Source organism: Aythya ferina (assembly GCF_964211825.1).
Source record: "Aythya ferina genome assembly, chromosome: 4".
Lineage (NCBI taxonomy): Eukaryota > Metazoa > Chordata > Aves > Anseriformes > Anatidae > Aythya > Aythya ferina.
This window is the reverse complement of record NC_140300.1, coordinates 805,290-828,861: the sequence shown is the minus strand read 5'-3', so window position 1 is coordinate 828,861 and position 23,572 is coordinate 805,290. Positions and strand designations below refer to the sequence as shown.

General features: G+C 64.8%; 2 protein-coding genes across 5 annotated transcripts in view; both read right to left on the bottom strand.

The window, feature by feature from the left end:
- Positions 1 to 956: 956 nt before the first annotated feature.
- Positions 957 to 7,667, bottom strand: LOC311435449 (shootin-1-like). Its single transcript, XM_084516414.1, has 16 exons — positions 7,312 to 7,667; positions 6,328 to 6,425; positions 6,104 to 6,155; positions 5,737 to 5,831; positions 5,121 to 5,241; positions 4,645 to 4,742; positions 4,316 to 4,397; positions 3,980 to 4,074; positions 3,570 to 3,716; positions 3,207 to 3,360; positions 2,990 to 3,095; positions 2,582 to 2,631; positions 2,314 to 2,423; positions 1,911 to 1,958; positions 1,588 to 1,759; positions 957 to 1,415 (listed from the first exon to the last, which is right to left on the bottom strand). Exons 1-16 carry the CDS (start codon positions 7,343 to 7,345, stop codon positions 1,168 to 1,170), a joined length of 1,710 nt encoding a protein of 569 aa, XP_084372540.1. The 5' UTR covers positions 7,346 to 7,667; the 3' UTR covers positions 957 to 1,167.
- A 373-nt stretch (positions 7,668 to 8,040) lies between these two features.
- The window catches only part of ATP6V1B1 (ATPase H+ transporting V1 subunit B1), a 36,494-nt gene continuing 20,962 nt past the window's right edge, over positions 8,041 to 23,572 (bottom strand). For 2 of the 4 annotated variants that reach the window (XM_084516380.1, XM_084516379.1), the window contains exons 2-15: positions 23,042 to 23,367; positions 15,691 to 15,746; positions 14,683 to 14,781; positions 13,246 to 13,339; positions 11,956 to 12,033; positions 11,672 to 11,811; positions 10,539 to 10,640; positions 10,322 to 10,419; positions 10,077 to 10,200; positions 9,799 to 9,949; positions 9,259 to 9,341; positions 8,999 to 9,103; positions 8,397 to 8,526; positions 8,041 to 8,307 (exon numbers count right to left, since the gene is read on the bottom strand). In XM_084516380.1, the coding sequence (XP_084372506.1) occupies positions 8,141 to 8,307; positions 8,397 to 8,526; positions 8,999 to 9,103; positions 9,259 to 9,341; positions 9,799 to 9,949; positions 10,077 to 10,200; positions 10,322 to 10,419; positions 10,539 to 10,640; positions 11,672 to 11,811; positions 11,956 to 12,033; positions 13,246 to 13,339; positions 14,683 to 14,781; positions 15,691 to 15,746; positions 23,042 to 23,120 (1,506 nt within the window). In that variant the 5' untranslated portion in view covers positions 23,121 to 23,367 and the 3' untranslated portion in view covers positions 8,041 to 8,140. Of the gene's footprint in view, positions 8,308 to 8,396; positions 8,527 to 8,998; positions 9,104 to 9,258; positions 9,342 to 9,798; positions 9,950 to 10,076; positions 10,201 to 10,321; positions 10,420 to 10,538; positions 10,641 to 11,671; positions 11,812 to 11,955; positions 12,034 to 13,245; positions 13,340 to 14,682; positions 14,782 to 15,062; positions 15,163 to 15,690; positions 15,747 to 23,041; positions 23,379 to 23,572 lie in introns of those variants that run through there. The other 2 variants (XM_084516377.1, XM_084516378.1) reach the window with 2 other exon arrangements.

Here is a 23,572-nt window from a genome sequence, read left to right as displayed (position 1 = left end):
CCTGTGCTGCGGGAAGCTCCTGGGGGTGCTCTCAGGCTCCTGCTGTGGTTTTTAACCCAAAGCTGCAGCCTGCGGTGCACCCTTGGGTGCAGTTCTGGCACCACCAGCTCCAAATCCCTCGCTGCAGCTCCGGGTGCTCCTGCTCCAGGCGGAGGCTCGCCGAATTATGCTGAAAACAGGAATTTCTGCAGGAAACCCACGGCAAGAGGAGGGAGGGGGAGGCTGCGGGGGCACCTCGGGGACAGGGACAGCGGGAGGGGACACGCGGGGGGGGGGACGGCTCCTTCCAGCCACGTCTTCACAGCTCTGCTCCGAAGTGTTTTAGCAGTTCCCAGCGCCTCGGGCACCGCCAGATGGGCTGGAGCGGGCGCTGCGTGGTGGCAGCGGGGACGGGGACGGGGTCAGGCTCCTCGTGCTGATCCCCGGGCATTTAGGATGATAACGACACCTTAACGGGGATTTTGAGGGGTCCCACAGCGGGGTGACAGTGAGCAAAACCCCACGGATATTGAAAAGGAAAACCAGACGAAGCCACACGGGCACGGTGCGCACCCTAAATTAGCGCAACGAGGCACCAGCAGGTCGCTGGCAGCAAGGGGCAGCTCCATCAACCCCAACCACGCCAAAAGATGTCAATTTTTAACGGGGAGAATCCTTAAAATCCCACACCGAGGCGCGTGGTTCCCCGCCAGCCACAGAGGGAAGTTTGGGTTTTTTATTTCTTCCTGCAGGCAGAGAAGGAAAGTGGAGGCTGAGGGGGTCCAAAGTCACCCCCCCGGTGCTGTGCCCGTCCTTGGGCACCTCCAGAAGCCAGAATTGAGCCCCCCAGCCCCTGCCCCGTGCTGCTTGGATGCTTTAGGGCATCCAGGGGGGGTCCCGAGCTGCTGCCACCGCGCCGTGGCCAAGGGCGAGCCCCCAGGGTGCCACCAGAGGGTCTGCAAAGGAGCCAGGGGGAGGCCGGTGCCACCTGGGTTTAATTAAAGCAGAAGGAAATGAGCACAAAGCGAGCGATAAATGTCCTCATCCCCCCCCCCCCAGCGGTGTTCCCCCAATTTTGGGCAGATTTCTGCTCCTGCGCTGCCGTGCCCCAGCCAGCAGCTGCGTCCTGGTGGCCCCGGGGACACGGCTGGTGGCCCTGGGGACACAGCTGGTGGCCGGCTCTTCCCCCTAAGCAGGACGGACGGAGGGCTGGACAGACGGACAGCCCTGCTCCCCTCCGTCCGCCCCGCTCCGGGCGGGTTTGGGGTGGGTTTGGGGCTGCCCCCTCTCCTCCTTCTCCCCCCTTCCAGCCTGCCAGGCGCAGGGTCTGCTCCGGGAGATGCCTCCCACCGCCCGCGGTCGGAACTGGAGGGGGACCCCGGCCCCATCCCCGTGCCAGGGGCTGGGGGAAGCGGCTCTGCCAGCGTCCTCGTGGCCTGGGGAGAGACAGAGGGACAGACAGACAGACAGAGGGGGGGTGGCAGGGTCACAAGGTGCTGCTGTGAGCACGGGGACACCACCAGCAGGTCCTGCGTGACGGATCTGTGCCACCTACCCGAGCCCCCAACCCGAGCCCCCAACCCCTCTGCGCCCAACCCCAGCCCCTACCCGGCTCCGTCCTGCCCCCAGCCCCGGGCTCGGTGCTGTCCGGCCTTGGGGGGGACGTGGGGACATCGATGGCCCGGCGGCGCCGCTGCAGGATGGCCTCCAGCTGCCTGTCCTGGCCCCGCACGCTGCTCCTGCGCCCGCTCGCCCTCCTGCTCGCCCTGCGCATGGCGCCCTAGGGGATGGCACAGCGAGATGGGGGGGGGGGGCTGCGGGAACGGCCCACGGGGGGGGGACCCCAGCTCCGTCTGGGTCACCCCACGCTGCCCCTCGTCCCTGCACCCCCCCCCTGCCACCACCCCTTTTCTGGGGACAGAGCTGCTCACCAGGATGCCCCGCAGCTCCAGCGCCGCGCTCCTCCGCTTGCTGGCTGACTGCGGGAGGACGGGAGGAGATGTGGCCACGTCCCCCCGACCCCAAATCCCCCCCGTGCCCGTGGTCCCAAGGGTGACGCAGGCACCGGGGCTGGGGAGCTCAGGGTTTCCTGGGATGAGCCAGGACGGGTGGGGAACCCTCGGGGTAAAGGCTCCAGCTCCCTGCCCGTCCCCATTTGCGCATCCCTGCGTTGGGAGCAGCGATCCTACAGACCTGGCGCATGGGGAGCAGGGTCCTGGCCCCCTTTTTGGTGCACCCAGCAGAGGCAGCTCCCCAAAAGCACCCCAAATCCCAGCCCCGGGGCCATTCCCCTATGGGACAGGGTCCGGAGGCGACCAGCCCCACGTCTCCTACCTGGCTCAGGGCCACCCTCTCCTTGGCGGGTCTCAGCACCACCCCGTTCTTTATCCTCTCCATCATCTCCTGCACGGCTTGGGCTTTGGCATCGCCGGCTCCCGGTTTCCCTGTGTGGGGAGCACCCCCCTGGGAGCCGTGCCGGGCAAGGGGGGTGCTCCTGCCTCCATCCGTGTCGGGAGCATCACCAGCAATCCCCTGGGAATTGGGGGGTGCCCCCATGCCAGGGGGGGAGGGCAGGATTTTGGGGCCACGCTCTCGGACTTACGGTGCTGCGGGGTGGCCTGCCCCTTCCTCTGCCTGAGCGCCAAAAGGGGGCTGTGGGGGGGGGGGGGGGAGAGGGCTGAGATCCTGCAGGAGCTGCCCCCCAATCCCTGCTCCCAACACAGCCCAAAGCAGCCAAACCCACAGCCCGCATCCCCTGCTCCACCCACGGCACTGGCAAGCCCCCCACCCCACTAATTCCCCCCCTCAGAGCCGTCCCCACCTCACCCACCCCAGTGCCCAGCCAGAGCCCCCCGGCACCGCGCCCAGCTCGGCCCCATCCTCCCCCTGCCCTCCCGGCACCCCGGGGACACGGCCCAGCCCCACGGGACAAGCACCGTGAGTGGGGGGGAGCAGGATTTGTGCCCCCACAGCCCAGACCAGCCCGAAGCCCCCCCCGGGTGCCGCTCACTCCACGGGGACGGTGGGCGCAGGCGGTGGCAGCGGTGGCGGCGGCGGCGGTGGCGCAGGCTCGCTCCGTGCCAGGTCCCCCTCCTGCTCCTCCTGCTCCAACCTCGCTGCGATGGGGCCACATTTAGTGCTCAGAGGGGGGTGGGCGTTCTGGGGGTGCCTCCCCGTGCCCAGACGAAGCCCCCAGCCCCAGGGGGGGGTCGTGGGGAAGCACCCACCGGCCGCCTCCAGCTCCTCCAGCCGCCCGCGCGCCTCCTGCAGCTGCGCCCTCAGCTCCTGCCTCCCCTCCTCGGCCTCAGCCAGCGCAGCCCTGGCCAGCTCCAGCTCCTCCTGCCGCGGCCTCGCACCCAGCTGCTCCTCCAGCTCCTTCACCTGCGGGCAGACGCGCGAGGGGCAGAGAATTTGGGGTCCTCCCCGGCCACCCCCGCACCTTTCCAAAGCGCACCGAGCACCAGCCCACCCCTGGGTGCCTTTCGGAGCACAACGGTGGAAATCCAAGGGGGGAAAACCCCTCTTGGGGGTGGAAATGGGTGCGTGGGGAGGGATGGAGAGGTCTGGGGGTGCCCGGTGCCGTCCCTCACCTGCTGCTGGTGCTGCTGCCGAGCCTCCTCCAGCGCCCTGGTGAGGCTGCCCACCTCCTGCAGCGCCCGCAGCAGCTGGGCGCTGGGCCCCGCGCTCTGCAGCAGGATGCTGCTCTGCCTGCTCGCCTCCTTCTTCGCCACCAGCATCTGCCCCGGGGGATGAGGTCGGAACGGGACGGAGGCCGGTGCTCAGCCCCTCGCCGTGCCGCAGCCAAAAAAAAACCAAAAAAATCCCCAAAAAAACCTCTGCGCTGCAGGGCGGCACCCCCGTGCGCCACGATGGGCAGGAGACTTCGCTTCCCCGCAGGATTTGGGGTGAAGCTGCCCCTTCCCACCGCTCTCTGATGGACCGTAGGGTGCTCGCCCGCCCCCCCCCAGCACCCTAGGGTGCCCCCCCAGCCCATCCAAACCTTGTGGGCGAAGGCCTCGGCGTGCAGGCGCAGGTCCTGCTCCAGCTCCAGCTTCTGCAGCGCCTCGCAGTAATCCTGGGTGACGACCTGGGACACTGCCACGGGGAGGGGGGGGGGCTCAGATCGGGGTGTTGGGGGGGGCACAAACCCCTTGGGATGCCCAAATCCCTGCTCGGGGGGGTCGGCATCGCCTCTGGTTTCTGCTGGATCCACTCAGCCAGGTCACCAGGCTGGTGGCACTGGGGGTACTGGGAGCACTGGGAGCCATCCAGCACCTCCCTGGTGGGGCGCAGGGGGGCCAGGAGTAGTGCCCGGGGGGCTCAGCACCCCCCTCACCTCTCTTGAAGGATTTGAGGGTCCTCTGGGATGAATCCAGGGCCGCCCTCAGGCTCTGCCTCTCCATCTTCTCCTTCTCCAGCTGCAGCAGGACAAACCCCCCCCCCCGTTGACACCCCGGGTTTGGGGACTGCTGCCCCCAGCCCCCCCCCACCCCAAAGCATCAGGGAGAGGGGCTGCACACAGAGGGGTCCTCCACCCTCCCCAAAATCCCATCCCCAGCTCAGCAAGGAGCAGGAGAAGAAGGGAAAAAGGGAAGGTGCTGGGGGGTCTCCGAGCCCATTAGGGGGGCAGAGGGGGTCCTGGGGGGGGGGGGGCTGCCCCCATACCTGCTCCTGCAGGTCCCGGTTCTGCCTCTGCAGCTCCTGGACCTGGATGCTGAGCTCCTTCTTCTCCACCAGCAGCCAGGAGAGCTTCTCCTGCAGACCTGGAGCAAAACAAAAAGAAAAAGAAAAAAAATAAAGGGGTGGGGGGCGCACGGGGTGGCCAAGGGGACAGCAGCCCCCCCCTCCCCCAGCACAGAGCTCCAGGCCACAAAAAACCAAAAAAAAACCAAAACTGAAATCGTGAGCATGGGGAAAAGAGAAGAGGGCAGGGGGAAGCGGGGCCACGGCGTTTTCATTTCGCCTTTTTCCCTTGTCCCAGCAGCTCTCCCTCGTTTCCCGGAGCCAGGAGAGCTGCTGGGACTAATTAATTAGCTAATTAGCTGATTTTGTGACCACCGCTATGGGAATGGCAGCGGGAACGAGCGCAGCTGGGGGCAGAATTCACCCAAATTCATGCGGAAATAGGGGCGAAAACTCACCCTTGAGCTCCTCCTGGGTAGGGTCGGGGCTGGCGTCCCCCTCCCCGGGCAAGTCCCCGTCCCCTGTGCCGGGCGGCAGGGCCAGGCTGAGCCTCTTCAGCTTCGAGTTCTCCTTCTGTACCTGGGGGGAGGCCGGGGCTGGGGCCGGGGGTCGCTGCTGGAGCCCTGCCGGGGGCTGCCCCGGGGGTCCCCGGGGGCTGGGAGGGCACCAGCAGGGTCCTGACCCCACTGGGAAATCCCAAACCCCCTCCCCAAGGTGCACAGCTGCAGGGGGAACAGATTGGGAAGAGCTTCTCCCATTGCAGGAAAAAATCAGTGGAAATGGTGGAAATTTGCCTCGTTTTCTCATTTGTATCCATGCACAGCAAAAAATGCCAACTTCAGCCCCATTCATGGGGCGGAAATTGAAGTTTTTGTGCGCGGAACTGCTGCTGACATCCCCGGGGGGACAAAACCCCCCCATGGCACCACCAGGGAGCACCCGGCTTCGGGCAGCGACGGGGACACAGCTTGGGCAGGAGCTGTGCCCGCAGCGCTGCCCAAATTCCCCGAAACCACCCCAAAAACGAGGGCGGGGGGGTGTGCGGAGCGGCACCCTTGGGCGCGGGGTCCCTACCTGTGCCGCGTACGCCTCGGCTTGCTGGCGACACGTCCTCTGGATCTCACACTCTGCCTCCAGCGCCGAGAGCTCGGCCAGCAGCGCCTGCGAGGCTGCGGGGCCGGGGGGGCCGGGGCTCAGCACCCACCCCCCTTTTTTTTTTGCCCTCCTTTTTCTGCCACCCCTGAGCTCCCCCCCGGCACCCTGCGCCCTCTCCGGCGCTCGGGGCACCGGGATGTGCATTTGGGGTGCGCTCCCCAAGCCGGTGCCACCTCCTCCATCCCCAAGCAAGGGGTTTGGGGAGGGGGGCGCGCAGCCCCCAGCCCCGCACGGGGTCGTGCCGTGGTGCCAGGGGTGCTGGGGAGGAATCGGGCGCTGCTCTCACCCTGCTGGAAGTCGTCCAGCCACGCTCTCGCTTCGTCCTCCTCGGAGAGGGTCTGGGACGGGGGGAGGAAGTGCCCAGCGTGAGCCCCAAGACCCCAATTTTATGGGGCTGCCGGGGTGGGATCAGCCCGGTGACAGCATCCCGGGGACAAGATCATCTCTTGTCCCCTCCAAATTGCACGGGGAGGAGGGAAATAAAGCAGAGAACGAGCCCACGAGTGACACCTGCACCATGGCTGCCTCCTCCTCCTCCTCCTCCTCATCTTCCTCCTCGTCCTTCTCCTCCTCCTCCTCCTCCTCGCTGCTGTCTGACTCCACAATGGCTACAGGGGAAGCAAAACACAGCTGGAGGTTACGGGTGCAGGTGGAAAAACATTTGTGCTCCGTTCCCAACCTGCTGCTGGCACCAGGGGACCCCGGGGTGGCCGGGTTGGGGACAGGGACCCGCAGCAGGGCCGGTGGCGGAGCCGAATTTTGCTGCTGAAAACCAGTGTCCCACACCCACCAGTCCCAATTTCAACACAACCAGTTTGCCACTGGTCCCAGTTTCCCCCCCCCCTGCTCGCCAAACCTTGCACGGGGACAGCCCGGGGACCCCAGAGAAAGGCGCTGCCTGCTCTGCCCCGTAAAACAACGGGATCGGGGTGGCCCACGGCCACCCAAACCCCCCCGTGCACCCCAATTTTCCTGCATTTCCCCCCCTGGACCCGCTCCCAGAGCAGGCAGGGGCCTCGGTGCGTCACGGGCTGCGGGGCAGGAATCCGGCACCTGCCCCTGACCCTTTTCCTGACAGCCCTAATCTGGTGGGGAATGCGCTGCGGCAGCCAAATCCCCCCCTTGATAATCCCCCCTCCGCCACCAGGACCCGCAGCCACCTGCAGGGGACCCCCAGGACCCGTGCCAGGGACGTGAAGGTTTGGGCAGGTTTGGGGCTGTGCCCCCCACGTCCCATAGGGATGGAGAGATGGGGGGGCAGACACGCAGACACCCCCCGTGCCACACATCTCAACGCAGCCCCAAATCACCCCTCCCAGACCCCCCTCCCCACAGCCCCCAGGGGCTGGCTGCGCCCTGCGGAGCCCCTCGGGGAGCGCAGGGCACCCCAAAACCTACAGGGACACCCTTCCCTCGGGACGTGCCGCCACTCCTGGCTGCCCCCAAACCCCCGGGAAGGGACGAGGCCGGGACCCCAGACCCACAGAGCCTCACCTGCCAGCTGGGCGCCTTCCCCAGCCCAGTCCATGGCAGTAGCAGTGCCGGTGCCCCCCGGTGCCCCCCGGTGCCCCCCGGTGCCCCCCGGTCCCGTGGCTGCCTGCTCGCAGCTCCCCGGCGCTCGCCTGCCTGCTGCAGGGAAGTGAAACCCCGCTGCAGGCTCAGCAGCTGCCCCTGGGCGTGCAGCAGCAGCTCGGGGCCGAGCACCCCCATCCCCACGGGGATTTTCCTGCTGCTGTTGCAGCCCTGGGGGTGCCGGCACGGGGAGGAGGTGGTGGGGGGCACGGCGGGACCCCCGGCCAAAGGGCTTTGTGCAGCAGGAAGGTGCCGGGGGGACGCGCTGCTGCAGGAGGGGAGTGGGAACTGAAACTCGCTCTGCCCCAGCTGCAAGTCCCATTTCCCTCGGGGCTGAGCCTTTTTGGTGCAAAAATGCAACAAAAACACCTTCGCGGGGGCTTTAAACCTCCTGGGTCCTCTCAAAAAAGGAAAAGGAGCTGCAGTTTAACGAGACACCCAGGCGGTTTCTGCAGCCGAGCACGGAGCCGGGCTGGGTGGGCTGCTGGAGCCCGTGGGGCTGGCCGTGGGGAGCAGCAGCGTGGGGCAGGGTTCCTGGGGGGGGGACAAGGTGGGACAGCAGCGCCAGGATGCCACGGGGCAGTGCCATGGGGAGGAACGGGGCAGGGCGAGCTCGGAGCCAGGGTGGGAAGGAGGAGCGCACAGCTTAGGTTGGAGATCACACTGCTTTATTGCGCACGGGACGGGGGTTTCTGGCAATTTCCTTCTCGTTTGGGTTGGAAACGGGAAGTTTCTGGGCGGCAGCAGCAGCTCACAGCGCCGTGCTGGTCGCCTGCTGGCCCCCAGCCTTGGCCTCGCGCGGGTAGTACTCGGCCAGGATGGGCTCGGGGATGCGCTTCAGCAGCTGCTTGGGGAAGATGCGCAGCAGCTGCCAGCCGATGTCCAGCGACTCGAAGATGCTCCGGTTCTCGTAGGGGCCTGGGGGAGAAGCAGGGAGGGCAGTGCAAGGGGCTGGGCAGCGCCGGGCTCTGCCCCATCCCATCCCATCCCATCCCACGCAGCCGTACCCTGGGTGATGAACTGCTTCTCGAACTTCTGCAGGAACTCCAGGTACAGCAAATCGTCGGCCGACAGCGCCTCCTCCCCGACCACCGCCTTCATCGCCTGCACGTCCTTGCCGATGGCGTAGCAGGCGTACTGGGGGGCAGGGGGTGCCGTCAGGACAGACGGACAACCCGGGAAGCCCCAGCAGGAGCAGCGCAGCTGGAGGCTGCCCAGCTTGGGAAAATGCCAGCCTGGGCTTGGCTGCTTGCCCCCGGCTCATGGCACGCTTGGGGACACCCTGAGCAGGGTCTGCATGGGCATTTGTGGGCATTTTTCGACCCCACAGCACCAAAACCCAGCAATTTGTGCTCAGTGAGCAGCGTCCTGCCGGCTGCCTCGCTCCTGCAGCAGGGCAAGGCACAGCCGTGCGTCCCCTGCGCCCCGCTGGGACTTTGCGCCCTGGGGACTTCCAGCTTCCCAGGCCAGGCACCTCCGCACCTCCGGGAGAGGCTGGGTGCCAAAACGAAGGGCTCCAGCCCACGATGAGCCAGATCTCAGCCCACAGCCAGGACAGGAGGGGGCTGCAGGGACAATGGGTGCCGCTGCCCTCCCGCCCAGCCCTTACCAGCTGGTTGGAGACGTCGCCGTGGTCCTTCCTGGTCATGCCCTCCCCGATGGCCGACTTCATCAGGCGGGAGAGCGAGGGCAGCACGTTGATGGGGGGGTAGATCTGTGGGGTGACAGGCACGGTCCCACACTGCCAGCCCCCTTGGCCCCCAAATTTTCCCCCCCCACACACAAGCCCCGGTGCAGCCGGCATCGCCGCGCTCCCCAGCCCAGGGGCACGGATCCGGACCCATCCCCGAGGCGGCGCCGGGAACAAACCTGGCGGTTGTGGAGCTGCCGGTCCACGTAGATCTGCCCCTCGGTGATGAAGCCCGTCAGGTCGGGGATGGGGTGGGTGATGTCTGGGGGAAGCAGGCGGCGTGAGCACGGCTGCTCCGTGGGCACGGCCGCGGCACCGGCCACCAGCCCGGGGCGCATGGAGCAGTGCCACCGGAGGATGCAGCGGGGAACAGGAGCAGGTCCCGCACCACAGGGCAAGCAAACACTGGGTTTAGACCTGTGGGGGTCTTTACACACCCTCGGGGGTGCCTGCGTGCCCCCCAGTCCCGTGCCCAGCCCAACCACACTCTGGCTGCAGCGTAACACCATGCGCCACCATGCCCTGCCTGGGTTGGCGCAGGGGGAAAAAAAGTTGGCGTGGGGAATAAAGAAACCAAAAATGAAACCAAGCAAGTGTTGCTACAAAACAACACAAAAAAGCCATGGCAGATCCCCCAAGCTCCCCCAAAACAGCTCGAATAAACCAGCCTGGCATTTCCCAGCCCTGTGGTTTCCCGTGCACCCCGGGGTGACGCTCACCGTCGTTGGGCATGGTGAGGATGGGGATCTGCGTGATGGAGCCGTTCCTGCCCTCCACGCGCCCGGCGCGCTCGTAGATGGTGGCCAGGTCGGTGTACATGTAGCCGGGGAAGCCGCGGCGCCCGGGCACCTCCTCCCTGGCTGCCGACACCTGCGGGATGCAGGGGGCTGCGGGCGGTGCCGGAGGGGGCAGCGGGGCGAGCAGAGGGGGTCTGGGGACGTGGGGACGTGGGGACGTGGGGATGGGGAGCTGGGAGGGGGCTGAGGGTGGCACCGACCTCCCGCAGGGCCTCGGCGTAGGAGCTCATGTCCGTCAGGATGACCAGCACGTGCTTCTCGCACTGGTACGCCAGGAATTCGGCCGTGGTGAGCGCCAGGCGCGGGGTGATGATGCGCTCGATGCTGCGGGGAGAGGGGCTGGGGATGCCGGGGGGCTGCGGGGGGAAGCACCCGGCGCCTGCAGCGCCTCCCAGCAAGAGGAGGAGGAGGAGGAGGATGAAGAGAGCCCCCCAGGGGGACTCACGTGGGGTCGTTGGCCAGGTTGAGGAAGAGGCAGACGTTCTCCATGGAGCCGTTCTCCTCGAAGTCCGACTTGAAGAAGCGCGCCGTCTCCATGTTCACCTGCGGGGCGAGCGGCTCAGCGGGCACGCGGCAGCTCCGCGCGCGGGGAGGCAGAGGCAGCAGCGGGGTGCCCCCGCACAATTTGGCTTTGCCGAGGTCCCCTCCTGGTCCTGACTCACCCCCATGGCCGCGAAGACGATGGCGAAGTTGTCCTCGTGGTAGTCCATCACGTCCTTGGACTTCTTCACCAGGCCGGCCTGCCGGCAGATCTGCGCGGCGATCTGCAGCGGGACGGGGCAGGCGTGCAGCACGGGGCCGTGCCACGGGGGACACATCCACGCCAGGACCACGGCACGGCCCCACGGCACGCCCAGACCCCACTGAGGGGCAGGGGGTGCCGCTGGGGCACAGAAAAATAAAGAGGAAGCATCCCCAAAATGGGCACCGGCATCCCCAGCCGCCCACCCCGCAGCCGTCCCCGCTGTCCCCAGGTGCTCCGCAGAGGTTGGGACCCCAGGGACCTGGGGGGGGGACACACAGGCAGCTGTGCCCCATGGCCGTGCCACCGTGCCCTTCGTACCGAGCCCCGGCTCGGCCGTGTGAACTCTCCCCTGTCACTCCCGATCCGTCAGGGACGTTTTTCTGTCCCACTGCATCACCGTCTGGCGCTGCGCCCTGCCGCTGCTGCGGGGGGAGCGAGGGGCTGCGATCCCTGACCCTGTCCCTGTGTCCCTGTCCCTGTCCTTGTCCCTGTCCCCATCCCTGCCCCCAGCCACCCAAGCCTGGTGGTTTTGGTGCAGCGCCCATCACTCAGAGGATGCTGGGGGGGCTCTGCAGCCCCCACCCCACGCTCAGGGCACCCCACATTGGGGGCACCCCTCATCGGAAAACCCCACAGCTCATCTTGTGGAGAATCACAGAATATCCCGAGTTGGAAGGGACCCACGGGGATCATCGAGTCCAGCACCTGGCCCCACACATCTACCCAAAAATTCAGGCCATGACACAGCTCTACCCAAAAATTCAGACCGTGTGACTGAGTGCGGAGCCCAAACGCTTCTTAAGCCCCAAAATCTCTGCCCCCCCAGCGCGGCTCTTGGCTTAATGGGGCAGCAAAGGGGGCACTGCGGATGGGGAAACTGAGGCACCCCAGCGGTGCGCCTGGCACCCACCCCGCACGGCGTGGACGTGGCAGATCCCAGCCCCACGCAGAGCCAGGGCAGGGGGCGAGGATCCTAAAACTCCCCCCGCTGCGTCCCCGTGCCAGGGGCTCGTGGCCCCGCTCTGCCCCGTGGGGGATGAAGGCACCCACCTCGTTGTGGGGGAGGCCGGCGGCGGAGAAGATGGGGATCTTCTGCCCCCGGGCGATGCTGTTCATCACGTCGATGGGCGAGATGCCCGTCTGGATCATCTCCTCGGGGTAGATGCGCCCGTGGGGGTTGATGGGCTGGCCTGGAGGAGGAAAGGCCGGTGGGGCACCCCAAATAACACAAAAATGTTAATGGAATAATAACTAGAATAATTAATAGAGTATTTAATAACTCATAAGGAGCCCTTTTCGGACCTGTGCGGCCACCCGGTGCCCGCGCCCGTTACCGTTGATGTCCAGAAAGTCCTCGGCCATCACCGGGGGGCCGCTGTCGATGGGCTTGGCGGAGCCGTTGAAGACACGACCTGCAAGGAGAGGGCTGCTGGGGCCCGGGGGGCAGGAGGGGACGGGGCTGCTGTGCCCCCCCCCCGGGCTGTCGGCAGTGCTACCGGGTGCATTTGGGCACTGGGGTGAGAGGTGGCTGAGGCTGAGCTGCGCCTTCGTGGAAAAGCAGCGCTTTGGGTCCCCAAAGGGTGCCCCCAGCCCCAGTACCCTGCTGGGCCATTTGCAGCGTGGAGCACCAAAACGTCTGCCCCCGGCAGCAGCTCAGGGGGCTGCGAGGTGGAAATGGAAATGGGGAGCACCCAAGGGTGCCACGGGGCGTGGGCACGCGAGGGCTGGGTGACACGCACAGCCCCACGGCAGCAAGGCACCAGGACACGGGGCCAGGTCCCCGCAGCCCTCCTGATGCCACCCATGCCACCTTCTCCATGGGGTCCCCAGGTTGGGGTGACACCGAGGCACCCCAACGTCCCCAAAACGGCTCCGGGGGGGGGTGCCAGAGGGTTCCCAAACAGCTCCAGCACTGCAGCTCCTGCCCAGCCTCCTCATCGAGCGGCTCCGCTGGGGATCGATAGCTCCGAAGCCCCCCACCTGCCGCCCCTATAGGGCCATAGGGGCCGGGGCAGCGTTAGCGGGTGTCAGAGCACATAAAGCTCACGGCGGGGATGGGAACGGGGCGAGGAGAGCGCCGAGCATGAAAGGTCAGCAGCCTTGGTGCTGGCTGGGCACGCAGGCAGCGGTGGCACGGGGCCGTCTAATTCATTGCTGGAGCACGAGGAGAGGCAGGGGGGGGCTTTGCCTTATTGACTGCTTTTCCCTTTGTTTTGCTTTATTGACCGTTTCCCTCACCGCCGCCGGTGGCACCGAGGTCGATAAAGCAAAGCACCTGAAGGGCACCGCGGGTGGGACAGATCCTACAGCCCCCCCCCTCCCTGCCCAAACCCTACAGGGGATATGGGGACACCCTGTCCAGGATGGGGACACGCAGCCCCGTGGCGCTCAGCACCGTGCCCCCTGCCCTTTACCGCTGCCCTTTTCGGCTCCCCACGAGCTGGGAAGGAGATGGCAGGAGACAGCCACGAGGGAACGGTGCAGCCCTGGTTGGGGTCAGGAGATTGAGCCGAGAATAACAGGGCTGGGGGCTGGAGCTGGGCTGTCCCGCTGGGAAAACCCTCCCGGGCCGTGCCGAGCTCCGTGTCCTGGGACCAGGCAGGGTTTGGCCGAGCCGGGCTTACCGAGCATGTCCTCAGACACCGGTGTCCGTAGGATGTCCCCGGTGAACTCGCAGGAGGTTTTCTTGGCATCGATGCCCGAGGTTCCTTCAAACACCTGCAGGGAGCGGGGCAGGAGCCCAGCCAGCGGCGATTAGCGGGGATTAGCGGGCAGAAAGGGGCACGGGGGGGTCTCTTGTGGGGTTGGGTTTCATCAGCAAGGCGACTCGGTTTGCCCTCGTGGGGAAAAAAGCACCAGGGAGAGGTGATAAAGGAGAGGGAGAAATCCCAGGGTTAAGGGGTCCCCAAGAGGCGCTGGCTCAGAGCGCAGCAGGGCGATGCTCCCGGTCACCATCCCCTCTGCCAGCCCCAGCTTTGGGGAGCACGGGCTTGGGACACACGAGGTGCCCTTAGGGCATCCCTGGGGACGCAGGGGGGGTGGTGACACCCAGCGCTGGCTCTGGGCACCCCCTGGGTCACACCACACGGCGGCTGCCCCCGACCCACAAGGGCACACAAGTCCATGCGCCCGGGTAAATATTTCCCAACCTGTAAAGCGTCACTGCAATAAATTCCCAAGCTGCTGGCACCAGCTCACGCCCTATAAATACGTGCTAGAGGCCTGCAGAGACACCCCGTGCCCCCAGACCCCTGGGTGTCTCCGAAGCACCCCCAGGGGGGACGAGGTGCTCGTGGCGGCGGGGAGCGCAGCAGCCCCACGGCGAGACCCCTATTGCGGCGCTGCCCCTAGCAGGGAAGGGAAACCCAAGGCAGTTTCACCCGTATAATATTTGACACCGTTTGTATTAATTAACCTCCAGGCTGCTGCTTTAATTAGAGCCGGGGGCCCCCTGGAGCCTTGGGAAAGCCGGGTGACGGCGCGGTGCCTGCGGGTGCGTGCCCGCGGCTCTGCCTGCCAAAGCTCCTGCCAACAGAGCCTTTTTTTTCCTTTTTTCCTTCTATTTTTTCCCCTTTTGAGGCTGACTCCCTAATAGGATTAAGAGGGTGCTGCAAAGGTCTGGGCAGCATTAGAGGGGTGAAGCTCGGCAGCGAGGTCCCGCACGGGTCGCCCCCACAGCCACCTCGGTTCGGCAACCCCAGGCACGGACTGCGCTGGCCTGGTGATGATGAAGATGATGATGATGATGGTGAACAAGGACTGGGGCCGCCTGGGCAGGATGATCCCTTTGCCTACAGAGGGCCCCGATGCTCACGGGGACCCCCCCAGCTCTTGGGAGCCCCCAGTCCCAACCCGTGGGGTGGATCGGGGCAGAGGTGCCAGGAGCTGGAGGGCCAGAACCACGGCTCCTGCCTGTCCCCGGACACCCAGCCGCGGCCACCAGCACCCTGAGGGTTGGGACAGCCACCACTGGAGGGGGACAGAGCCCCAGGACAGAGCCCCAGGACATAGCCCCGGGCCGTGCCGTGCCCTACAGCCCCTGCTCGCCGTGCTGTGCTCACCTGGACGATGGCTTTGGAGCCCACCACCTCCAGCACCTGCCCGCTGCGGCTGGTGCCATTGGGCAGCGTGAAGTTGACGATCTCGGCATACTGGGCAAACTGGGAAAGGGGGGGGGACAAGCAGAGGTGGGAGGTCAGGGTGGGATGGTTGGGAACACGGCGCAGCCCCCCACGCCTCCCCACGCACCCCACTGCTGCCCAGAGGCTCAGGAAGGAGGAGGAGGAGGAGGAGGAGGAGGAAGAGCGAGGGGAAGGTGCTGCCTCGCCAGCCCCAGCCTGGAGCGTGCCCGGGTGCCCTCAGCTGTGCCGCATGCCCCGTGCCCCCCAGGAGGGGAAGCCAAGCCCCCCAAGCTCTGGGGACAACATCCAAGGGGGTTCACCCCACGAGAGCCTGCCCAGCCCTGCTCTCTCCTCTCCTCTTCCTCCTCTTCCTCCTCCTCCTCCTCCTCTCCATGGATCCCCAGCTCGCGCTCAGCCGCCGGGGCTGGCTCGGCCGCTGCGAACTTTGGACTTTAATTCCCCTGCAAAAAAAAACCTCTGCACAGAGGACAACAAAGCGAAGGAAACACCCGCCGCAGCCCGGCTCTTTCATGGAGCTTTTTAATTTCCATCCTGCCGCGCCCGGCGTGAAAGGGGCCAGAGAAAGGAGCCAACAAAACCCCGCTGCGCCCAGGGGACAGCCCAGGGGACAGCCCAGGGGACGGGGGTCGCGCTGCCCCATTGCCCACTCCCTGCCCCAAAAGGGGGCTGGCAGCCAGGCCCAGGTGGGGACAGCACGGTGGTGTCCCCCCCCAGCCCCAAATGACATGGCCAAGGGGGTCACCCCCTGGCACAGGGGACTCCCCCCAACCACTGGGACTCGCTGGCACGGCCACCGAGTGAGCTGGTGGCCAAAGACGTGCTGGGGCCGTGTGTCCCCGTGAGAGGGGACAGTTGGGGACATCCACCCCCCGGTGGGACGATGCTGCCCCCCTTCCAGCCCCGTGGGACCGAGGAGGGGGCTCTCACCTTCACGTTGTCCAGCACCACGAGGGGCCCGTTGACGCCGCACACCGTCCTGTAGGCTGTGGGACGAGGACACCGTCAGCACCCGGGGACCACGGGGATGCCCCCAGCCCGCTCCCCACATCGCCACCCCCAGCCCGTGGGCACCGTGGGCATGGCACAGAGGGGTCCTGGGACCCCACCGTGCCCCCGGTGCCAGTTTCGACCTCGGCTGCTGGACACAGCCCCTAGGAAATCTCCCTTTCACCCCACGAGTTTCCATCTCATTTGGCACCGAAATATTGAAATAAAAACGTGCAGAAAGAGAGGAAACGGGCAGCCTCCAAACGTGCTGCACGTGCAGCCGAGCGAGCGCCGGGGCTGCCGCTTTGCACGCAGCAGGGAATCGAAACAAAACGACATTTAGAGCCCAAAATGAGTCAGTGCTGCCAGCCTGCCCCGGCCCGGCCGAGAGCTTTCGCTCCAGGAGGCGGAAAGCTCGTGTGCCGGTCGATATTTTCCAGGTTTGCGTCGCAGCGAGTCGCCGAGGTTGGAGAGAGGGGAAAATGAAACCTGTTGGGGAAATGAGCAAGGAAACGAGGCACAGGAGGCACAGCTCCTTGGGGCAGGGAATGGCAACGTGGGCAGGATGGGGACCGTGCCCCCCATGGCACGGTGACGGCCCCGCGCCCCGAGGTGCCCCCGCTCCCCAGCATCCTGCAATGGGGGACCCTGGGGCAAGCCCGAGTCCCCAGCCCCATTTGGGGACGCGGACCCCTCCAAGCACCCAGCTCTGAGCCCCTTTTTGGGACTGGCTGCAAGCAGGACCCCAGTGGGACGTGCCACCCAAAGGGTCCTCTGCCACCCAAGCCCCTGCTGCGAGCCGGGGGGCACAGCTTGCCCCAGCAAATCCCCCGGGGTGGGCAGTGGGAGATGGATCCCAGCAAGCATGGGACAGGCTCTGGGGGCCTCTGGAGGTGCCAGCACCCTGTGGGGTTGGGGTGTCCCTCCAGGAGGACCCAGGGCACAACCAGCAGGGGGTGGCTCAGGATGAGTTGGGGGTCCCAGGGGAACCTCTCCAAGTGACCCAAAGGCGGGGAGCACCAGCGGGGCTGAGCGCAGGGACCCCAGGGGGGGTTCACACGGGTTCACAAACCCCACGTGCAGGTGCCGGGGAACTGCCCCGGCCCTCAGCTGCTCCTTGATCATTTCCCCGATGTGCCAAACGCCTGCCACGGCGGGGCCTGGCTTTGCTGACCCCGCAGGGCCCTTTCAGCCCCCTGCCCTCTCCTCTCGCACCGGGCTCTCTGATTTCCTCATGATCCTAATAGGATTGGAGAGGCCGGGCCAGCTGGCGAGCTCGCGGCCCCCTCCCTCCAGCTGCGGGGATGGGTGGTCTGCAGGGGACGGGGACCCTCTCCACGGTGTCCCCACGGCGTCCCCATGGCCAGGGCTGCCCGGGGACGGTGTCCCCTTGCCTCGTGCGTGGGCAGGATCCATCCCCAAAGCCGAGCGGGGCACGGGGAGCTGCCCCCATCCCTCCCGGGACCCTCCCCGTGCGCCCACCCTCGCGCCCCGGTGTTAATCCCCGCCACTTTTGCAATTAGCCGGCTCCTCGTTACCCAATTACGCCCCGCTCCTGCCCCCGCCAGCCCCGCCGCCCATTCAGCAGCCTGGGGGGCTGGCGTGCTGGAGAAGGGGGGGGGACCCAGCCGCCAATTTTCCTGCTTTTGTCCCTTTTATTCCCAAAGTGACCATTCTGCCTTTTATTTCCCCTTCGCAAATATCCGCCCCGGCTTCCCTTCCCTCGGGAGGTTTTGTTGGGCTCTTTTCTTCTCTCCCCGCCACCGGAGCCACCCACGTGGGGCACCCCACGGGCTCGGCCCCCTCCCCACCCCACGGTGGTCTGCGGGCACCCTGCTGCCCGCCGGCCCCTCCGGGACCCCCTCGCCCACCGAGGGCACCGGAGCCGCCGGCTGCACCGCTCGGCACCCCCCGACCCACCGAGCTCCTCGTCTGCTCCCCTCCTTCCCAAAACCCAAATATCCCCGTGCCCTCCGGATGCAGGCAGGAGGCTGGGGGGGGGTGTTCCCGATGGATATGGGGTTGATAGAGACCCCCCAGCCCCACAGCATCACTCTCAGCATCACGGCACCACGGATGCGGGCAGGGACCCCCGGGGCCACGCGGTCACCTGGAGCCCGTGGGGAGCCCGGGGGGAGCCTCCCCGGGGGGCTTCTGCAGTGCCCAGGAGGAAATTGGGGGGACTGAGCCCCCCAGAGGTGGGTGGGCAGGAGGACGGACGGACAGACAGACCCCATGGTGGGTCTGGAGAGGGGCGCAGGGGGGCTTTGTGCGGGGGAAGTCCTCGCGCACACGCGGCTGCTCCTCACCGGGTCCGCTGAAAAACCCAGGGCGAAACTCTCCCAGGGGGCTCGGGGGGTTTTTTTTTGGGGGGGGGGGTCACCCAGCCTGGCCCTGTTTGGGAAACCTTAAGCAGATGTGAGGGATCCTCCTGCAAAATTCCTCATTTCCTGCAAAACGAGGAGCGAAATGCAGCAGGAACGCGCCCAAGGGTCACCGCACGGTGACACCCCCCCAAAATTTGGGGACACCTTCATCAGGGGCACCTGCCCTCTGCACGTCCCCCCAGGGGACGGGGGCAGCTCCCACCTGGAGCTCTCAGAGCATATCGCGACATATCGCGACGGCACCGGCGGGGCGGTGTCGCGACGGGGTTAGGGGGCGAGCGAGGAGAAAGGGAAAGCGCCGAGAGCAGGGGGGAGGAGGGAGGTGGGCGCGGGGGGGGTTGGGGGGGGGAGAAGCCCCCGCTACCGGAAAGCACTAATTCGGAAAGCACTAATTTGGATAATTAGGACGTTGAGCCGTTATGAAAAACCCATTCCCGGAGCGGCGGGGTGGGTGGGCTGGGAATGGGGGGGTCAGGGAGGGGGGGGCCCCAAACCTGAGGGCGGAGAGGGATTGGGGAAGGGGAGCCTGGCAAGCGGGCAGCCCCCTCCCCAAATTCGCAGCTGCTGTCAGATGCCATCGCCGTCGGCCGGCTGCTCACGCACTGTTAACTCCAGCGGCGGAGGGCAGGGATGGGGGGTGAGGGGTGAGGGGTGAGGGGGGGGAGGCTGACAAAGGGCCCCCCCCTCGCTAATTGGTGCCGCTTCAGCCGCCCTCCCTCCCCTCCGGCCCTCTGCCCCTGCCCCGGTGGCTGCTCGGCACGGACAGCTTAGGGCTCTGCTGCAAAGAGCAGCGCTGCATGGCCCTCATCAGCCTCATCTTCGTCCTCATCCTCATCTTCACCTTCATCCTCATCCTCACCCTCATCTTCACCCTCATCCTCATCTTCACCCTCATCCTCATCCTTGTCCTCATCCTCATCGTCCTCACCATCCTCGTCCTCGTCATCCTTACCATCCTCACCCTCATCATCCTCATCCTCATCATCCTCATCCTCGTCCTCATCCACGTCCTCATCCTCATCATCCTCATCCTCACCTTCATCCTCATAATCCTCACCATCCTCATCCTCCTCGCCCTCATCCTCACCCTCGCCCTCATCTTCATCATCCTCATCCTCACCCTCATCCTCATCACTCTCACCCTCATCGTCATCACCTTCATCATCCTCACCCTCATCCTCCTTGCCCTCATCGTCACCCTCGCCCTCATCTTCATCATCCTCATCCTCACCCTCACCATCCTCACCCTCACCTTCATCCTCACCCTCATCCTCATCATCTTTACCCTCACCCTCACTCTCATCCTCACCCTTATCTTCATCACCCTCACCCTCATCCTCCTCATCCCTCTCCACGGGGCCCTGGGCACGGGGCAGAGCCTGGCACAGGCACCCCTGTGCCACGGGCTCACCGGAGGCTGGGTTTGGGTCAATTTGGGCGACAAACCTGGTGCGCGGCTGCCACAACCAGCCCCACGGTGGCCGGGTCGGTGCCCAGCACTCGTGCGAGGCTCAGCGCCGCCCAAGGGGGTCCCACAGCCAAATTTCACACCCAAATTTTACCCAAAACACCCGGCGAGGCCACAATGGGGCACGGTGCAGACCCCAGGACGGGGGGGCACGGATCCGAGCTGCTGCCCCGAGGACGATTTTGGGCACCAAGCCCTTGACCCAAGGGCGACTTTGGGCACCTCGTGCACCCCGAGCCGAGCCCCCTGGGATCCTCAAACTTTTCCGACAGTCCCTAAGTGACCGCTCTCCCCCTCGCACCCTGCCCATTGTGCGATGTGTCACTTTGTGCAGCGCTGTCAAACGGCGCGGGGCTGCCCAAGCCCCTCGCAGCCCCCGTGAAAAGCCCGGCGGGGGGCCAGGCACTATGCCACTAATTAGGGCCGCCGGGGCCCAGGGTTCCCATACACACCTGCACCGTCATGTGAGGGACGGCGAAGAATGGCAGCGGCAGCCAAGCGTGAACCAAACAAGCAGCACGGAGAGAGGGGGGAAAAAAAGAAATGGGGAAAAAATAAAGAAAAGGGGAAAAAAAATAAATGGGAAAAAAAAAAGAAATGGGAAAAAATGGGAAAAAAAAAAAAAGAAATGGGAAAAAGAAAAAAAAAAAGAAATGGGGAAAAAATAAATGGGGAAAAAAAATAAATGGGGAAAAAAAAAAAAGAAATGGAAAAAAAAAGAAAAAAAAAAGGGGGGGAAAGAAAAAAAAAAGAAATGGGAAAAAAAAAGAAATGTGAAAAGGAAAAAATAGAAATGGGAAAAAAAAGAAATGGGAAAAAAAAGAAATGGGGAAAAAAAGAAATAGGGAAAAAAAGAAATAGGGAAAAAAAAGAAATGGGAAAAAGAAAAAAAAAAGAAATGGGAAAAAGAAAAAATAAAAGAAATGGGGAAAAAAATGGGAAAAAAAAAAAAGGAAATGGGAAAAAAAAATGTGGGAAAAAAAGGGGGGGGAAAGAAATGGGAAAAAAAAGAAATGGGGAAAAAAAAGAAATGGGGAAAAAAATAAATGGGGAAAAAATAAATGGGGAAAAAAAAAAAGAAGTGGGAAAAAATGGTAAAAAAAAAAAAGGAATGGGAAAAAAAAAAAGAAATGGGGAAAAAAAGAAATGGGGAAAAAAAGAAATGGGGAAAAAAAGAAATGGGGAAAAAAAGAAATGGGGAAAAAATAAAGAAATGGGAAAAAATAAAGAAATGGGAAAAAATGGGGAAAAAAAAGAAATGGGAAAAAATGGTAAAAAAATAAAGGAATGGGAAAAAAAAAGAAATGGGAAAAAATGGGAAAAAAAAGAAATGAGAAAAAAAAGAAATGGGGGAAAAAAAAGAAATGGGAAAAAGAAAAAAAGTAAATGGGAAAAAAAGAAATGGGAAAAAAGAAAAAAAATGGGAAAAAAAAAGAAATGGGAAAAAAAAGAAATGGGAAAAAAAAAGAAATGGGAAAACAAAAAAAAAGCGCTGGGCTTGCTGTCACATCTCTATCAGGCAAAACAGGGCTGGGGGCAGCGGCAGGAGGGGGCTGCAGGACCCCACCCCGGGGGGGCAGAGCAGGCACCAGCTGGGCCAGGCGTCCGCGAGGGATTTGGGGGCCGAGACTGGCCCAGAAGGAAGGAGGGATGGGATGGGATGGGGATGGGATGGGATGGGATGGGGATGGGGATGGGGATATGGGATGGGATGGAGCAGGGCACGGGGATGCTGCCCTGGGGTGGGGGACAGGGGGTGCCCCAGGGGGTCTCTCTCCCCATCACCAGCAGCCCCCCAGTGCCCAGGGACAGCCTGGCCCCGTGGAGGTGCAGCGGTGCCCTCACCGAGCACCGGGTCCCCTCCTGGGCAGAATCTGGTGCTTTTTGGGCTTTCTGCTTGCTCCTACCCCGAGGGAGCTAAATTCGGCCTCCTGCTCCGTGCTGTGACTCAGCTCCCGCGCTGATTTTTCGTGGAGGTGGCTGAAGGCAAAGGGCAGGAGGTGGTAAGAGCTTGTGCCACGCGCTCCTGCTAATGGATTTGTGGCAGCTGCTGATTTCTCCTGGCTCTCTGGAGAGCCACGCGGGCAGGGCAGGCTCAGTCCTCTCCGCCACGGAGCCGGGGATGTGTCCCTGCCCAGTGACAGCCCGGTGGCAGGGTGAATTTGGGGCCGTGTGGCTGCTCCCACGGGGACCCCACAGCGCCGGGCACCCCGTGTCGCTGCCACCCAGCCGTGGGGTTGGCAGCTGATGGGGTCACACGTTTTGGAGACCCCAGGCACAGCCCCAGAGCTGCCACGCAGCGCCCACAGGAGCACCCAGAAGCGGCACTCGGCTGCGCTCAGCCTCGCACGGGGGGGACCCTGATAAAAGTCCCCAAAACCCTTCCGAATGCCACTCTCAGGGTGTGCCCTACAGGGACAGCACCAGCCTCCCACCCTGCTCCCACCCTCCCCTTTCCAACCACCCCCATGCTGGGGGTCCCAAGGGGTCCCCCAGCTCCGGGACCCCCCTCTCCAAATCCTCCACCTCCCCGCAGCAGTGGGGGAAGGCACGAGGCTCACCATGCCCGTGCGAGGCCGGGCACATTCCCTGACCCCAAAACCAACGCAGCCCCCCCAGGGCAACACGTCCTTGTTCCTACAAGCACCACCAGCACCCCGAGCTCCTCGCACATCACGGGGGGCTGTTTGTGGGGGCACTGCTTGAGCCCGGCATGGGGGCTGCTGGCCAGCAAACCGTCACCCATGGGTGCACAGCGCAAGCCGGTGCCTGCAGGTTTAATTTAGGGCTCTCCGGGGAGGGCAGGAGCTGCCTGCAGCGGGTTGAGGCGCAGCCCCAGCCCCTCACTGCCCTCCCTGCCCCTCCTGAGGCCGAAGGCTGCCCTCGCCCAGCGCCAACCGGGGAGAAGCCGCCCGCAGCCGGGTTCTGGTGGTGCTGCTCCTGCCCTGTGTTGACAGCAAACAGCGGGTGGCACGCAGCCCCCCCGGCCTCCCGTGGGCCTCCGATGGCCTCCAATGCCCTTGACGCATCCGACCCCACTGAACCCAGGCAGGTGGGGGGCGCAGAGATGACCCCAACTGCCCCCGGGCCCCCGGAGATGTGCGGGGTCCCCCTGCCCGGCTCACGCACGGTGAACCCAGGGACCCCCCAGCAGCACCCAGCAGTTTTGGGGCTGGGAGCAGTGACACGGGGGGGGTGCCACGCTCTGGCACGTTGTCCTAGGGGGGGCAGAACTGTCCCCATTACGGTGGGCTCCATCACCCGGAGGACCCCCGCGCCCCCCAGCACGGCTGAACCTGACCTTGGTGGGGACCCCCGCGCCCCCCTCGGTGGGGAGGTGGCCGTGACCCCAGCCCCCGCAGGCACCCCGCAGGGTGTTGGAGCCCCCCCAGCCCCCCCAGCCCCCGCAGCCCCCCGAGCCCTGCCCCGCACTCACTCAGCCGGGGGCTGCTGCTGAAGTCGCGGGTGACGGCGAGGGCGTGCTCACGGGCTGCTGCCTGCACCTGCACCGCCATGGAGCGGCACTGGCACCCTTGGCACGGCTTGGCACAGCTTGGCACGGCTTGGCACGGCTTGGCACGGCTTGGTACCGTTTGGCACGGCTCGGTACCTCTTGGCACAGCTCGGTATCTCTTGGCACGGCTTGGCACAGCTTGGTACCGTTTGGCACGGCTCGGCACAGCTTGGTACCGTTTGGCACGGCTTGGCACGGCTCGGTACCGTTTGGCACGGCTCGGTACCCCTTGGCACGGCTCGGCACGGCTGGGCTCGGCACGGCTGCCCCGCCTGCAGCGGCTCTGCCCTGTGTTGGCTGTAAACAGAGGGGAGGTAGGGGCGGGGAGGGGGGTGGGGAAAGGCAAGGGCAGTGGGGCAAGGGGAAGGGCAGGGGAAGGGGAAGGGGAAGGGGAAGGGGTAGGGGTAGGGGGTTGGGATAGGGGTTTGGGGTAGGGGCTAGGGTTAGGGGTAG